General features: G+C 32.3%; 3 protein-coding genes across 3 annotated transcripts; 1 reads left to right on the forward strand and 2 right to left on the reverse strand.

Moving 5' to 3' along the window:
* Positions 1 to 224: 224 nt before the first annotated feature.
* LOC139528422 (uncharacterized) lies at positions 225 to 3921 on the reverse strand. The gene is made up of 5 exons (XM_071324393.1): positions 3865 to 3921; positions 3344 to 3494; positions 2620 to 2708; positions 1011 to 1126; positions 225 to 560 (listed from the first exon to the last, which is right to left on the reverse strand). Exons 1-5 carry the CDS (start codon positions 3893 to 3895, stop codon positions 255 to 257), a joined length of 693 nt encoding a protein of 230 aa, XP_071180494.1. The 5' UTR covers positions 3896 to 3921; the 3' UTR covers positions 225 to 254.
* A 1236-nt stretch (positions 3922 to 5157) lies between these two features.
* Positions 5158 to 11133, forward strand: LOC139526617 (solute carrier organic anion transporter family member 2B1-like). The gene is made up of 7 exons (XM_071321776.1): positions 5158 to 5434; positions 6388 to 6474; positions 7390 to 7581; positions 8333 to 8497; positions 9258 to 9441; positions 9823 to 9958; positions 10948 to 11133. Exons 1-7 carry the CDS (start codon positions 5158 to 5160, stop codon positions 11131 to 11133), a joined length of 1227 nt encoding a protein of 408 aa, XP_071177877.1.
* A 5554-nt stretch (positions 11134 to 16687) lies between these two features.
* Positions 16688 to 17479, reverse strand: LOC139526618 (cannabinoid receptor type 1B-like). The gene has a single exon (XM_071321777.1). The coding sequence runs from the start codon at positions 17477 to 17479 to the stop codon at positions 16688 to 16690; it is 792 nt and encodes a 263-aa protein (XP_071177878.1).
* Between the last annotated feature and the right edge of the window lie 519 nt (positions 17480 to 17998).

The following is a 17998-nucleotide window of genomic DNA, read 5'->3' on the forward strand; positions in this document are numbered from 1 at the left end:
AATTACTGGTGTAAAACCATTCAAACAGGAAATCTATGTTTAGGACAAAATCACAATTCTATTATTTAACCACCAAATTTTCTACAATTCATTCAGTTAAAAAAAAAAATTTTGCAAAGAAAGAAATTAACACTATTAAATTTTGAAGCAATTATGGAAATAATACAGACAGAACACAAATATTTATTATTGATAAATGATTCCTAGTGTCTATCAACCAAACATATGCTATACAGAAGAAAAAGAGACAAAAATCAGCACAATTTATGGTCAAAATTCATTTTAAATCTATTTATTAAAAAAACAGAATGATCTAATTTGTGCTTGAAAACCCTTGAAATTTTCCCATCATTCCTTGTCATAATGACACAACATCCACAACTAGTACAATCATGCACAACATACACAATGTCCTGCACATCGTCAATTGCAAGAGATAATTCATCAGATGATTTACGTAGTTTATAACAATTAAATACTCTATCTTCATCATCTAATTTAACCATTCTTGAAATGTCTATCAGTGTAGTAGAAATATTCATTATTTCACCAAATTTGACCTGCAAAATATACAAACATAAATCTATATTAGATATTTTTCCCTGTAGGATTCTTCATTTTTGGAAATATTGATCTAAAACAATAGATTGTTTTTGACTATTACATGATCTTTTCTGTTCATAAAAACTTGTCTATCGTGTGCAAGGCAAACACTAACAAATGTTGCTTTTTCATCAAATAAACCATACAAATATCAGTACAATACTAGTACAACTGTTAAGTAAGAAGATTGTTGCCAAATTAGGAGCATTAATTGATTACTCTCTTGGAGCATTAGAAGTCACTTCATTCTGCTGTTCAGGGAATTGAATTTCTCAACCTTTAGTGTTTTATATATAGTATGTATGGTCTTGTATTCATTGAATACAGATCTAAACAATGAAACTGCTTATTTCATTTGTTCATGATAAAAAAGTTAAAACACATAACTGTTTTCAGTGAATACTTACTTGATCATTATTGAAGTAATAAATTACATCTCCTTTTTTTAATTTTTCACCATTTTTTGTTCTTCCTCTGGATTTTTTTATCAAGCCATCATGACTTCTTTTTACAGAGCTGTGACCTAAAATGTAATACAATAACACCTGTTAAACATTTATTATTAATAAAGTAAATTGAAACTATCATAAAGTGGCTAATAAAGGTGCGGGAATTTCTCGCTACATTGAAGACCTGTTGGTAACCTTCTGCTGTTGTTTTTTTATTTGGTCGGGTTGTTGTCTCTTTGACACATTCCCCATTTCCATTCTCAATTTTATATACTGCAGCTGTGCTTTTTGAGCAGTCAAATTGCATTGACTGTATATTTAAGAGATAACTGTATTGTATTTGAAGCTTTAAGGACGTCCATTGGTAGTTTTACTGTCGCAAATTTAGTATACCTGGCGACAATCCGAAATTCAAAATGTCGGCTTCCCTAGTTACAGACAAGGAGATAGAGAATTTTACGCTTGCTGTCATCCAATCAGAACAATTGTTACAAAATAATTGCATTAGAATTATATGTCATAAACAACTCGTCTAAACATCAACCCAACAATGTTAGATATGTATATGTCATATACAGTCACTGACCATATATCACCTTGTTTATGAAGTTGACAATGGGTTTCCGTAGAGTTTTATTTATGACGTCAATAAAACATACAGGTTCGTGCAAATTTTAAGTCCCACCGCTTCAAATAAGAAAATGATGTTTTTACCCTAAATATTCCATTTAGAACATTTTTAAGAGTTGCAGTATATAAAGAATAACCATACATTGTCTCGAAATATCAATGCTATTTGTACTCGGCTCGAAACAGGTAGAAATGCTCGGTACAGCCTTGCTTTCTAACTGTTTCTAAGCCTCATACAAATAACATTGATATTTCGATACAATGTATGGTTATTTGTTGAGCCTGTGACTTTCTGCCTGCCTGGCATGGTTCATCTGACTTTGACCTCATTTTTATGGTTCATTTGTCACTGTTTTATTTTCTTGCTAAATATTAAGTTTAAGTAACAGAACTTTGTAATAAAGCTTTATATTTAGGACTATCAACCTATTTTCAATGATTAGTAAAGAAGGCGAGACATTTTGGCATGTGCACTCTTGTTTAAACTATATTTAACAGATATATCATGTTAAGAAGGGGTATTTGCGAAAAATACCAGTGGAGAATGTATAATTTCACGAGCTGTAAGTCGACGGCAGAGAGGGTAAGAAAGGCATATATCCGTTTGACAAATACCACAGCCGCATTAAAAAATGAATGATATTCATTTGATCACAGTAAATTGGTGAAAAATACTCTAGCTATCAACCAATCAAAATCCATGATTCTTACATAAGGTGTAATTAATCATAAAATTGTTGAAAGTAAATAAAAGATTTGTAAAGCAAACCCACTAAAAGAGTTAGTTGATAAAAGTCAGATGTTTAAATTGCCAACTCCCTTTTAAAGGTATGTTGTTTTCTCCAAGCACTTAAGCTTTATTCACCAACCAAACCTAACCAATACTATGTTGAATACTTTTATATCAATTTTTAACATAACAACATGATATCCATACCATCATTATTTTCAGTTTGGTTTCCAAACACAAAACTCTGAATTCTACTGTGGCATATTTCCTCGACTGTTTGTCTTGCTGGACTGACTCTGCAATTAATATTAAATGTATTAATTTTGAAAGTAATATATTTCTGATAAAATCTGAAATAGAATTCAATAGTAATCATTTCAATAAAGACCACATTTGCAAATATTTAAGTGGATAATAGAGATTGAAGCATACCTTATTTAAAAAAAACAAATGATGAAGAAAATGATATACAAATCATGATTCCCTTATATGCGAATCATATAAGAATTATCCAAACATATTTCAATGATAGCTTATAAATATTTAGATATCATTTTAATTCATCTAAACCATATCATTTGACATTTATTCTGTAAAAAAATATTTGTTAGTGACACCTTTTCTTATTATCATTTTTAGTGATTTGTAAAGATTTAAGCTTTAAAAATGTATGAGGTAAAATCTAAAAAATCTAGGCTTTAAAATTTATAATCTCCTATTCATGATGCTTGATGTTACAAAAATTGCCCGAAATGATTTCCTCTGACTTTTACATGATATTTAGCATTGGCATTATTTGGAAAGCAAATTAAAATCCATAATCTTCTTTAAATTTGGTAATGACCTTTTTGAACTATTTGAAATCTTTGAAAAAAAGAATTACCTTCTTTCTCGAGAAAATTTAATCATGTGTAAGAAATTGTGGACCTACCTTTTCCCATTAACTTTCCAGGTACCATTATCCATGATATGTCCAATTTCTTCCACATGAGTCAGTTTATAGGCTGTATCACGGTTTGGGTTGTGGTGATTGGTGATATACTGGCAGTTCTTTACTATCCCGCACCAACTTTCACCTGCCTCTAGAAAAATAATTATACATTATTGTCATAGGATTTCATGAAAGTTTACTGTGATAAAAAAGAGGAAGACAATTTTTTTTAAGACTGGCACATTGTAGAAAATGAATAAATGATATGCGGATATAGGATAGGCTTTGTCACCTGGCAACGCACATAATTCAATTTCAATCATTATTTCAGTATAATTAAATGTTCTTTCAAGAGAATTCCGTTAAAAGATGTTATCTTCTTTGGCTCAAAAGAAGGTTACATCATACTATAGGTTAACTTTATGACCTCAAACATAAACACAGGAAGTGTTCTGACTTCTTCAAGGCTTCAGAATGTAATAAAATTTGATACAAAATAATTGCATTTGAATGTCTTGTACCTGTTGTGTACTCAGTTGGAACACCATGCATCCTTATATTGTCTTCCGTATGCAAATTGTGATTTCATTGAAAGTATAACATTATAAGTTTTCAGTCTTTCCTTGCAGTACTGATATGCACGAGGGTAGAAATGTACCAAAAAAGTATGGGTAAATTATTGGTAGTGTAGTCAAAAGAGGTAAATATTTGGAACTACGTGAGTAATATTGTTAATATAAGTTTATACTTCTTTTTAATGAGATCAGAAAACAATAACCTGTGTAAAAACGAGAAGCAAGAAACACTTATGAACCACATCAACACACAACATACGAAACAAAACCGACACCTTAACCCTCGACAGTACTGTAACATTGCAATATAAATAGACCAAACTATAAAATAACAATTGAAAAAGCTTAAATCATTCAAAAAGACATTTGGCAAAAACAAGTAATCATACATTATAAAACGATTTTTTTTATCTATGAATATTAAGGCAACAGTAGTATACCGCTGTTTGAAATAAATCGATTGAAAAAAAAACAAATCCGGGTTACAAATTAACACTGAGGGAAACGCATCAAATATAAGAGGAGAACAACAACACAACATAAACACAACATTAAAATGTAACACACACAGAAACGAACTATAATATAACAATGGCCATTTTCCATGACTTGGTACAGGACATTTTTAGAGAAAAACGGTTGGTTGAACCTGGTTTTGTGGCATGCCAAACCTCCCACTTTTATGGCAACGTTAAATATAACATTAACATGACAACATATGACACAATATAAATACAATATCAAATAGCCTGTTCATGTTAACATATATTAACTAAGAATTAGGACCGCTTTCGATTTCTCCACTAGAAAGTCAGGTTGGAAACAGACAGCTATAGAATGAGGCAACCATAATGATACCTACAACTAGATGTGGAATCGGTGGATTTTCACCACAATGTATGCAAAGATTTGCTAGTATGAAAGTATTTTGTGCCTTCTGTGCCATATCTAACTTGTTTACGAGTACTTTAACAGTTTTTGTTTCAACACAAATAACAACTTTAGAGAAACAATTTGGATTTTCTAGCACTCAAAGTGGATTATTGATAAGTGCATTTGATATAGGATTTCTTTCCTTTATATTATTTGCTAGTTTCTTCTCTGGGAGAGTTCACAAACCACGTGCTTTATGTATTTCCAACGTATTAGCTGGACTGGCAGCCTATCTTTGTTCAATATCATATTTTGCCTCTCCATTAAAATACGAATTCAAATTATCAAACGAAACATCCTTTGGAAATGTTTCTTTGGGTTGATGTTCATTCTGAAGACCTGTGCCACACTTACGCCCTAGAAGGTTCCCACTCAAGTACAGAAACTCCCCAAATATTGGACCAGTGTGAAGATACCTCAGATATAACAAGGGTTGGAAGTCCTACACCATATACAGTCGTTTCTATGGCAATCATAGCTTCCGGGATGATACTTCAAGGAATCGTGAGATCACCAGTTGAACCATACCTAATTGATTATATCGACACCAATGTAAAACAGTCCAGTACTGCGGCTTACTTGGGTACGTGATTAGTCAGTTTAAATGATAAGTATGAAAACAACACGTTCTAAATAAGACTATTTTCAAAATTTTCCGACATAGTCGGTATAGTTTCGGTTTGTGTCCTTTGAACTTAAGGACGCTTAACTATGGCAACAGAATACGCATGCTCGAAAATCCTTTCTGTGATTGGACAAAATGCAGTCATTTTGGGTGATTTGGTTGTGTTTGCAAAAACGTCTCGTTAATTATATCGTGATGGAAAGCAAGTGAAAAACTATAAATATTTGAACTAGATCTTACAAAGATTTATATTTCTATTAAAATAATTGTTTCTCCAATAGCTCTTTGCATCCGTGACAGCTGTTTATTCGGGACAATTATATAATTTTTAATGTAAACTTTGTTATACGAACGTACATGACTTTTAGAACGCACCTACGCATGTGAGATTTACGCGGGGTTTTGGTGAATGTAAACAGAAAGATACGAGGACCGGGAATACTGAACGATACTGAACACAAACAGAGAAAACGTTATTTAAATGGTATCTTTGTGCTTCTGAAGGTTATTGAAATGATAGTTTTAAACATATACTCAAATTTAAATACGTCGGATATCTTTTTTAAAGATAGTTCTTGTTTAAAAACATTTTTGCCATCTAGTTAATAAGTTTTTAGTTTATAACCCGGATTTTGTTTTCTCTCAATCGATTTTGGAATTTCTAACAGCGGTATACTACTGCTGTTTTTATTAATTAGTGTCTTTTAGGTTTATTCCCTATACATGAAACATTGTAATGCTCTTGGTGTCTATTCTTCATATATATGGCATTTCATAGTTTTTAGAATCTAAAATCTCTATATTCACACAGAAAAGAAAATATATCATACAAAAAAGCCCGAAAAAAAAAACAGAACAAAAAAATCTTACAAAACAAAAGTACTTATCAGATTTACCCTCTTGTTTTATAGGCGTAATATCATCAGTAGCTATTCTTGGACCTGCTATTAGTTGTGGTCTTGGAGGTTATTTTAGCCAAATCCATGTTACACTTCAAGGTATCTATATTACCCTTCTTACATTATACCATACCCCTCTTATATTTACTGTACCCCTCTTAAATTGTACTGTTTATATTAGAAATTTAGAATGGCTTCATACTAGTATTACTACATTAATATATTTAAATGCTCTTCGAGAGCATTCCGACATTTCTGGTATATTTCTGGTATATTTCTAATATTCTTCAACGGTATATATAATATTTTTTCGTCGGTATCTTGATTATTTTCAACGTTATCTCTAATATTTTAATCGGTAACTCTAACATTTTCTTCGGTTTCTTTTTTTTTTGACATTGGTGTCTCTAATATTTTGCATCGGTATATATATGTCTAATAATTTTCATCGGTATCTCTAATATTTTCATAGTGTTCTCTTTTATTGTTCCTCGGCGTCTCAGTATTTGGACCACGCCTCTAACGTGCTCTTTCTCGCATTGAATATTGAATCGAATTGAATAGACTAAGTATTCATCTTGGTTTTTTTCTCATACATCACATACCTGCCAAGTTTTCTAAATGACCATGGTTTTTTTTTGTGTGCAAGATGGCTGCCATACTCCTAAACAAACCTTCAAGGGGGCCTTCCAATTCAACTGTAATGGTTGGTTTTTTTTGCTTCTTTATACTTTTATAAGCCTCAATTCATTGTAAAATTAATTGTTTTGTTAAAATTGTGGACATAATTACTCTTTTAAAATTTCTATTTGGGAGCCTCCCCACAAATATTGACAGTTGGCAGGTATGACGATGGAATTTCAAAGTAAATACCTTTTTTTACCTTTGAGGTTTCTGTATTTACATTTTTGAAAGAAATGACCAATCACGATTTCTCTGTCCAAAAATGCCTTCTTAAAGTCTTGACCAAAACTCGTTAAATATATTTACAATATTATAATGTTTTCCCGCCAGAAGTTAGTATGTCTTCTAAAGATCATCGATGGATTGGTGCTTGGTGGCTTGGTTTTATAGTGTTTGGAACACTATCAATAGTATCGGGAATACCAATTATGTTCTTTCCAAACCACTACAAGAAATCAATATTCCGAAATGAAAGCGAAAAAAGCAACCAAACTGAAATGATCATTACAACGTACGTCAAAGGTAAATTAAAACGTTAAAGATATTAATTATTACAGTCGATTCCATTGAGTGTGTAGGCAAAGGTAATATCTTTGGTTAGCTTGTTTGCTAGCTGAACCGTGAAGTCAATTTTAGGTCAGGTTAACTACCCTCCTTTCGAAATAGGCTAGTTCTACAGACAGATAGAATGGTTAGTTGTCGGACTAGTCTACTCTTAAAGTGGGGTAGTTTACCTAACCTAAGAATAACTTCACGGTTCAGTTAGCAAGCAAGCTAACTTAAGATATTACTTTTGCCTACACACCCAATGGAATTGGCTGTAACATTATGTTCGAGTAAGTTACCATGGCTGAACGTGCAATGTGATCGGTGTCCTTGACAGGGTATAAAAAGTAACGTCAAAAAAATACTCCAAGGAAAATTCCAAAACGGAATGTCCCTAATCAAATGTCAAAATCAAATGATAAAACACATCAAGCGAATGGACAACAACTGTCATATTCCTGACTTGGTACAGGCATCTTCAAACCTATGATCAGAATGGCAGTTAATGTTGAAAATATTACACAATCATCTTGCATACGGTAATAGTTTTGTTATTGGTTGCTCAAGGTGTAAACAAACACTGAAAGATAATGTGAGCTCAATTTCTCTGTGACGATAGATCGCGAATAATTATGTTTAATGTACGAATAATGTACGTTTTTTTCGAATTTACGATCTGTGCAATTCTGAACTTGATGCACATTTCAATTCTTTCATTTTTTTAAAGAGTTCTCTAGGACTATCAAACGTCTTCTGAAAAACAAATTGTACATGAGTATCAATCTGTCTGGCTCACTGGACGTGTTATCCATTGCCGGAGCACTAGCTTTTACACCTAAGTATATAGAAACTCAGTTTGGACAACAACGTTGGATGTCCAGTATTCTTACAGGTAATATGTAGATTATATATTGCTATTTATAATTGAAATTTGGCATAAAATGTGCATGTCATCGGATATTGCTCATAAAATGCCTTTAAAAGAGAGAAGACATATACCAAAGGAACATTCACACTCATAAGTCGAAAATAAACCGACAACACTATGGCGTAATAAGGAAAACAAGACAAAAACATAAACAAAACAGTACACAAAACACAACATAGAAACTAAAGGCTGAGCAATAAGAACCCCACAAATAACCAACATTATGTATTATCGTCATTATGTTTATTTGCTGTTGTTACATCTTCTGACATCAAACTCGGACTTCTCTTGAACTGAATTTTAATGTGCGTATTGTTATGCATTTACTTTTCTACAATGGCTAGAGGTATAGGGGGAGGGTTGAAATATCAAAATCATGTTTAACCCCGCCGCATTTTTGCGCCTGTCCCAAGTCAGGAGCCTCTGACCTTTGTTTGGTCTGATGTTATTTTTAATTTTAGTTTCTTGTGTATAATTTGGAGTTTAATATGGCGTTCATTGTCACTGAACTAGTGTATGTATATGTTTAGGGGACAGCTGAAAGACGCCTCCAGATGCGGGAATTTCTCGGTGCATTGACGACCTATTGGTGACCTTCTGCTGTTGTCTGTTATATGGTCGGGTTGTTGTCTCTTTGACACATTCCCCATTTCCATTTTCAATTTTAGTAGTTTTATCAATGTTGTTAAAAAAAACAATTAAACCAACAAATATTTGTTTTTAGGTGTTTTACAAGTAATACCAGTATCAGCGGGTATACTATTTGGAGGTATTATCACATCAAGGAAAAAGTTTTCTCCTATAACCTGTATAAAGTTCCTTATACTAGTTTCATTATTGGATATCATTTCTAATGTGGTAAACATGTCTCTAGGCTGTCCAATGCCAGACATTATTGGATATAACATGCAAGTATATAGACAAAAAACTATTTAGATTTAGTGAATTAAAAAAACATATTATCACAAAGCACCTACACAAACCGGTGTTCTTTTAGCATTTAATGGACAAGAAGGAATCTCAATACATGATTGAAAATTACTTGAACGACATAAAATATACCTAAAAGCATCGGAACAGCGCTTTAATTGTTTCTATCCATAAATTTGATTTTTGATGATCCTATTCAGAATATCAAATGGTCTCATCCTATTAGCGATCGAGAAGAAAAATCATAATTAGTTGCTTCATCCATGATGATTTCATATGTTCTCCATTTCAAATAACCTGTCTCACTTCGTTTTCATAAGTTCATTCCGTTAAAGAAACGTCTTTTAATTTGTCAACAGTCATCTGAACACTAATTCCTCGCTCTGCATGGACCAATGCCGTTGTGGTAATAATTACCTCCCAGTGTGTGCAGAGACACATAACACCAACTACTTTTCACCATGCCATGCTGGATGTACAGAAAATTTTCAACAGGTAATATATATACGAACTTGGATAGTTCTTCATTTTTGTTGTTTTTGCCATTTTTCTATATCATTCTTTCCCACATCTTCTCTATTCTTATATATTAGCACCCCATTATTCTCTCTTCTTTTTTAAGGGGCCTTTGTATTGCATTCCCCCATTATCCTCTGTTCTGTAAACCATACCCAGAGCCTCATATATATAACGTTGGCTTGTTTTAAATGATGCAGGTTACCAAACGTGCAGCAGATATTCATTAAAATATATGTCTATCAGTTATCGAATGATGCTATATGTTATTGCGGCGAAAACCAAAAGTACGCCATACCAGTTATAACTTTATACTAAAATAAGGAGATGTCGTTTGTTTGGCAATGACTAAAGAGAGTGGGAAAGGGTTACTGTCGTACAACGTGTTTTGCAATTTTTATTTCACGTGCAGCCTTGAAAAAGAAACACAAGCAACTAAAACTAAAAATCATACAAGACTAACAAAGGCCAGAGGTTCCTGACTAGTGAAAGGTGCAAAAATGAGGCGGAGTCAAGCAGGGTTAAACATGATTTTTGAGATCTCAACCCTCCCACTATATCTTACTTTGCGGTACTGGTTTTTCTCATTGATAAAGATCGTATGTAAACCTACAGTTGTTAACTTCTTAGTCACTTGGTCTCTGGTGGAGAGTTGTCTCATTGGCAATTATACCGCATCTTCTTATTATATATGTACATGTATATAAGTAGTAAAAAGGTAATTTGGTGTTGTTCTATAACATCTACTGTAATACCGAAAAACTATGATGCTGGACGAATAAAAGTATCATGACGAAAAAAAAAAAAACAATACTGAAAAATGGAGAGCGCACGAAAGAAGCAACGCCTGATGATTCAAAATTGTGGACACACACACCATTATTATGTCACATTGCATTAAATATCAACAAATTAAAAAAAAAAACAAATGTGTGAAACGTTTTTGTACATTATTATTCCTAATGAAGTCATATGGCAGCTGTTCATGTCTTTCGTCTCATGGCAACATGGTATCTTCAAACGATCTTACAGTAAAACCTGGACTGTGTTCTCCTGATTGCCAGTTTCTCATTCCGTATACTATTGTATCTTTGCTGTTTAAACTGCTTCTGTCTTGCAGTAGCATACCAGGATTTATATTACTTATCAGGTAACACTTTTTTTACATTTCTAAAACATTCTTACAGTTGATGCATACACAGTGCTAAACATTCTAATCTTGTTATGTCATAGTAATATGAAAATACGAATAGGTTAACTAAATCATTAAGTTATCCTTAAAGTTTACTGGATGATTTTATGAAATAAAACAAACAAGCAATGTTGTTTCAAAAATCGTACAAACACTGAAGGTTACAAGCGCTTGAGTAAAAGGTTTACATCTGATAACCTTTTATGGGCAATCTCCTTTTTGTCATATATTCCATGTATTTAATCAAACGTTGGTTTCTCCAATTTTCTTTTGGCTGATATGAGTTTCTGATGAAGATTAATTCAGAAATGCGTAATCGAACATCGAACATTTATCTTTCTCTTTTTATATCAAAACAAGGAGATGCTGTATTATCAATTAAATATGTAATGGCCAATCTAAAATCTAATAAATGCATGTTTCATTATTGAAACATATTCATCACTTTTAGAAATAAACAGAGTAAACCGGAACATTTTCGTGTCAGTTTTATTTTCGTTATTTTCGTGGTAAGAATTGAAACGCGAAAATAAAATTTCTGAATATTTTAAGAAAAACACCAGGGGGCAATTGATAAAAACGATTTTAATGAATTATTTACTTCTAAATGAAAGGCAGTGTCAGAAATCAAATTTCATATAGGTGACCTGACACAACATGTGTTCGTTTCATATAGATGACCTGACAAGACATGATTTTGCTTCATAGATATGACCTGACACGACATGTTTTCGTTTCATATAGATGGCCTGATAAAACATGTCTTCGTTTCGTGAAGAATACCTGACAAGACATGTTTTCGTTTCATATAGATGACCTGACAAGACATGTATTCCTTTAGTAAAGATGACCAGACAAGACATGTTCTCTTTTTATATAGATGACCTGACAAGAGATGTCTTCGTTTCGTAAAGATGACCTGACAAGACATGTTTTCGTTTCATATAGATGACCTGTCAAGACATGTTTTCGTTGTATATATATTACCTGACAAGACATGTTTTCTTTGTATACAGATGGCCTGACAAGACATTTTTTCGTTTTATATAAATGACATGACAAGACATGTTTTCGTATCATATAGATGACCTGACAAGACATGTTTTCGTATCATTTAGATGACCTGACAAGACATGTTTTCGTTGTATATAGATGACCTGACAAGACATTTTTTCGTTTCATATAAATAACCTGACAAGACATGTATTCGTTTCGTAAAGATGACCAGACAAGACATGTTCTCTTTTTATATAGATGACCTGACAAGACATGTATTCGTTTCGTAAAGATGACCAAACAAGACATGTTTTCTGTTTATATAGATGAACTGACAAAACCTGTTTTCGTTTCATATAAATGACCTGACAAGACATGTACTCGTTTCGTAAAGATGACCAGACAAGACATGTTCTCTGTTTATATAGATGACCTGACAGGACATGTTTTCGTTTCATATAAATGACCTGACAAGATATTTTTCGTTCCATATAGGTGACCTTTTTAGCAGGTTTGACTGTAACAAATATCTAGAGCCAAATAAAATATAAAAAAACGAAAAATATAACAACGATAGTAAAATCACAACCTGGAAATGTTTTTCAAAAGTGTTTATTAGCACAACAATAATAATCTCCAAAATACAAGATGTAATAATTAGAACAACAATTTATTACTATATTGGTTTATAGCGAAAAGAAGGAACATGGAATTGATAAATAAATAGCAACGATGTCATTACACACCATTACTATAACAAATATGTTAAAAAAAAATCTGCACTGAGTTTGCTGTTCCGTATCGTTAAATTTCCTGAAACAATTTATTAATTTAAAGAACTATAACCAGGAAGATTTGGACTATTTGCAATTAGAAATAAATCCAGTTCAGACAATATATTTTAAGTGCTATAGTGACAATTTATTAATCCGTTTATCAAACCTTTTACATTTCTTTGTGTCTAATTAATTGTATTGTTAAATATATGTTTGTCGTGACGGAAATCACTCTGACCATGACAAGTTAATCCGTTGGACACTAATCCTTTTCTATGGTAACTGTTTTTTATATATGCTTTTGTATGTTATTTGGTAGTCAGTTTAGGTCTTAGGTCTGGTACTGTCCGGACCTTGCTAATAAAGTTTAAAGTATTGGTATTCCGTCTTTGAATTACTATAACACGGAAAACGCCCGGTTATAAAACGAATGAAAATGCTCACACCTTTCATACATCATGGCAAAGAGGACATACGCTATAGTATTCTATATCAATAACCACTTTACATATCTCGAACGTGTTATATGAGAAAGAATCGATAAATTGCGTTAAAATATGGCTTTACTCTAACTTTTTGCAGTGTGTTTCATTTGTTTTCGATCACAGCACTTCATACTGAATATATAACTACAAATAATTTTATTGATTTTCTTCCCTAGGAAAAGTAGCTTAAGTTGTATTTGGTAAAACCCTTTGGAACTTTGAGTCCACAATGTTCTTCAACTTTGTACTTTATTTGGCTTTTTAAGTTGTATCATTCGGGCGTCTCTGATGAGTTTTCTTTATGGAAAGGCGTGTCAGGTGTACTAAATTATAAGACTAATTCATTAAGAAAACAGATGCTGTACTTGATAATCAAGTAACATTAATCACACAGTTATATACAATAGAATATATAATGGAAACGGGGAATGTGTCAAAAAGACACACCCAGACCAAAAACCAGAAAACAGTCCACGGCCACCAATGGAAATTTAACGCAGCGAGATAATTCCACACCCGTAAGCGGTCTTCAACTAGCCCCGAAAGTATTATTTGAAATGGTTACTTTTTGTCAAAACGGAAAACAACATTTTGAATTGCTTACAACAGCTGTCATTGCCTTGCTATTTCTCTGTTCGTCATCATGTGGGTCAACACGAACGTGTTTAAGGAAAGGATATATTTTTTGCCCATTATTCTATATTGTTTTTATTTTTGCATCTTATTTTTTTTGTTCATTTTCTCTATTTTTCATATTTTTTGGCCCATTTTTCTCTATTCTGTAAACCCCTATGCACACCCTCTAATACCTCTAATATGGTATTCCTTCAATTTGTTATGCACGTTTTCACCGTTAAATTAAAACTTATTTTAATATATCACTACAAATAATTATGTATACATGACGCTTTTTGCGATACAATGTTCTAGTATTAAATATCCCAACACAACGGGTGAAGGATGATGTTACCCTTCCTGGACATATTGAGACATATCTTTACTTGGCATGTGCAACACAATTGGTGCCATATATGGAGTAGGATGACCTCATCCTTCCGGGATACATGAGCTCACTCTCCGTTTTTGGAAAGATTAGAACTTGTTCTAAATCTTACTAAGGCACTGGCCTCCCTAACAACACGACAGGTTAGCTTCTGTTACTAAATGTATTCACACTGAAATATAGTTCCCTATAGTTCTCATGTATGTGCACATAATACACATATGAACTGAAAATATTGGTGTATTTTTGGAGCAGTTCATCCAAAAATGTGTGTAACTAAGGTGTGTTGATGTGCAGGCTTTTTTTATATAACATTTTGATTAGGTAGTTGGGTATTAATTACAATGCCTCACCTCCTAAACTGTCAATCAAATTGACCACATTACTTATCAACCTGTCTTACATAATTAGAACCTTCAATATGCAATTATTTGACCTCATAATTGAATACACAAATGTATATATTAGATGTTTGATATATATAAGGATGAAAGATTTATTTATTGCCTAGATTACTTTTGATCTACAATACATAAAGTGATTCTGTAAATTATGTCTGAAAGATAAATGATCAATGGATTAACAAGATCTTTTAAAAAAAATATGAATATAAATATGAATATATAAAAGCTATTCAAGTAAGGCCCATAATTTACTTGATAAATTTCCAATAATCATCTGTAATTAATCAATAATTTAAATTAGTTCACTCATTTTTTTTATCATCAGGAATTGGCTTGAAACAGTTTGAAAATTTTTAAACTTTTTATTAAAACAAACCATTGTTTATTAATTTATTCCCCATCAATCATTATGTCTATTTTAGTCATTTGAAATTCTATTAGAAGTGATTATATATTTTTGCAATCAAGAAAGAATCACATTTTGATAAAATAACTTTTTTTTATTTGTTTTCGATGAAAAAGTACATTTTCAATGCCCTGTTTTGAAAACTACTTTAAAAATTGACCAAAAGGCGCTCTACAACTTTTAATCTTCAATGTCATATAACCTATGTTTCAACTTACAAAATGCCCCAAAACAACAAATTTAGATTATTTTTGTTGACAGTTTAAAGTTCTTAGCTGTTGGTCTCAATCTTATGTCTTACAATAATAGTTGGAAGCATTTACTAGAAGAATTTTTGATTTGCAATTGATTGTTTTTTTGAAACATGTTCAGAACGGGCTACATTATTTGGTTAAGATATAAACTGCAGTTTAAATAAAATTGTGCAAATTAAGAGACCCATATTATTTAATTAAATGAGCTCATGTTATTCTCATACTGGAAAAGCACTTTTCCTTTTAAGGACCTGCTGTTAATGCAATTTTCAGCAATAGTGCTTTATTAATGTTCATTTTTCCCCATCATCCCTTAATATGATTTTTTTCAAACTACTCTTCTAATCTTTCCATGAGTGATTTCCATCACTTTGATTTGTTGGGGTTTGTGGTCATGGTATTCAGTTTTAAGCTTTTATGCAGTGATTGTAAACATTTTCTTGTCTGATCGATCATGGTTTTTTTTAAATTAACTTCTATTATTGGAAATAGATAATAACAATGGAATAGTTGATTATACATAAATGTCGAAAATGGGTTATTTAACAAGTATTTGAACATGTTTTCTTAATCTGTTTCCCTCCTTTTTAAAACAATTTATAACTCGTATTGTCTTCTATCTTTTTAAGGGAAAAATTGCCAACGTCAAACACTCGTATACATTTAAAATAATTTTCTAGAAGAAAGCAGTATCGAAAAGCCCAACGCTTTCTAGATTGTAAACAATTTTGAGGTTGCCTTTAAAAAAAGTTCTTTGTCTATTTTTTAGACCGTGATTATGCTCACCTGAACATTTTTATGTTGCTGGGTTACCATTTTTTTAACGTTTGTTAACTAGTAATTGACCACCATTGCCAGTTTTCCTGCCGAAGATCGGTGGTTCTCTCCGAGCACTCCGGCTTCTTCCATCGATAGTAAATGGGCCAACAGGAAATAGCTAATAGTGATAATAGTGGCGTTAAACAGTACAAATCAATCAACCAATTAATCAATCGATAATAGTATGCTTTGAAAATACAAAACGTGTGCTTGTGAGTACAAACAAGTTAAAACAAATATAGTTAAAAAAAAATTACAACAACAAAAAAGACTTCTGAAGGGGTACGTGGATAATCACTAACATATCTACCATTTCTTCCTTCAATTCATGAGCAATCTTTCAATGGTGGTTGAATGAGTGCTCACATGGAACTCAGTCAGTCTGATGTTGTTCATAGCAGCAAGAACACGCTTTATGACATGCCTTTCGGAAGTCATTCTTATACCATGCATATATTACAGGATTGATGACACTGTTCAAAATGCCAAGGAATGCGAGCCAGAACGATGCTTCATTTAGATTAGAATCATTCGTGTTCCCATTGGCGTAAGCAAATGATAATGACATGGATGGTATCCAGCATATGGTAAAGACTATTGTAATGAATAACATAACTTTTGATCCTCGTATTCCTCTTTTAAATATTTTATCCTTTATTGCCAATGCAATGAGTGGGCTTGTCCTCTTGTGAAATTTTCGAATTTCATTAAAAATGAGAAAGTGAGCGATGAAAGAGAAAAGATTCAACGAACAAACTGTAATAGCAATTGTCAAGAAGTAATCTGGCGTAAACAATAAACTGTAGCTACAAGTATGAGCAATATCAAAATTGTTCCATCCAAAAAATGGTGGGACTGACAAAGACATAGACACAAGCCATGGTAGTGTGACAAAAATGATGGATAGGTTTTTCGACGACATTCCTTTATAAGATTCTGGAAAACAGACAGCAATGTATCGATCAATTGATAGGAGGAACACAGTAACTTGTGACGCAATAGTCATGGAACCCACTCCTTGATAACGTAGTAAACATGTTACAGCATTCTTGTCTAAATGGCGGTAAAACATATACAATATTTGAATTCCTGAAGATATACCGGTGAAGAAGTCTGCTATAGCCAAGTTTAATATAAAGACGTTCGAACTGTCTTTCAAGCTCATGTATCTCAGTACTGTATATATAACAAACAAATTACTCGTACAAGCAACCACGAAGATAATTTGTTGGAGAGTGAGAAATAAGATCAGTAACGATGGAAATGGTAATTGTATAGTGCTTGAAGTTTGGTTCAACAATGTAGTGGTGTTCGAAGTCAAATCCATGTTTTTGTTTTATAAGTAACGTCTTTTTCTTCCTACAACGAGAGTAAAAAAGACAATACATTGTGTTTAGAAATCGATTAAATAAATAGTGAATAATTCAATTATAAATATTAAGGAGATGTGGTAAAATTATGATTGCAAAATAGAAAATTATCAACCAAAATGAAGCTATGTGTTAGGCAACTCCAAGTCACCGCTCAGCTGTCAACAATAAACAAAATTCATAACGTAAAGCGTGTTATAAAAGGCCACGAAGCGACACATTAAAATAGAATTTAAATCAGAAAACCAACGACCTGATTTGTACACGGTAGAAGAACAAACGAGAAAGAAACATGACAGACAGCAACAAAAGAC

Source organism: Mytilus edulis, chromosome 6, assembly GCF_963676685.1.
Source record: "Mytilus edulis chromosome 6, xbMytEdul2.2, whole genome shotgun sequence".
Lineage (NCBI taxonomy): Eukaryota > Metazoa > Mollusca > Bivalvia > Mytilida > Mytilidae > Mytilus > Mytilus edulis.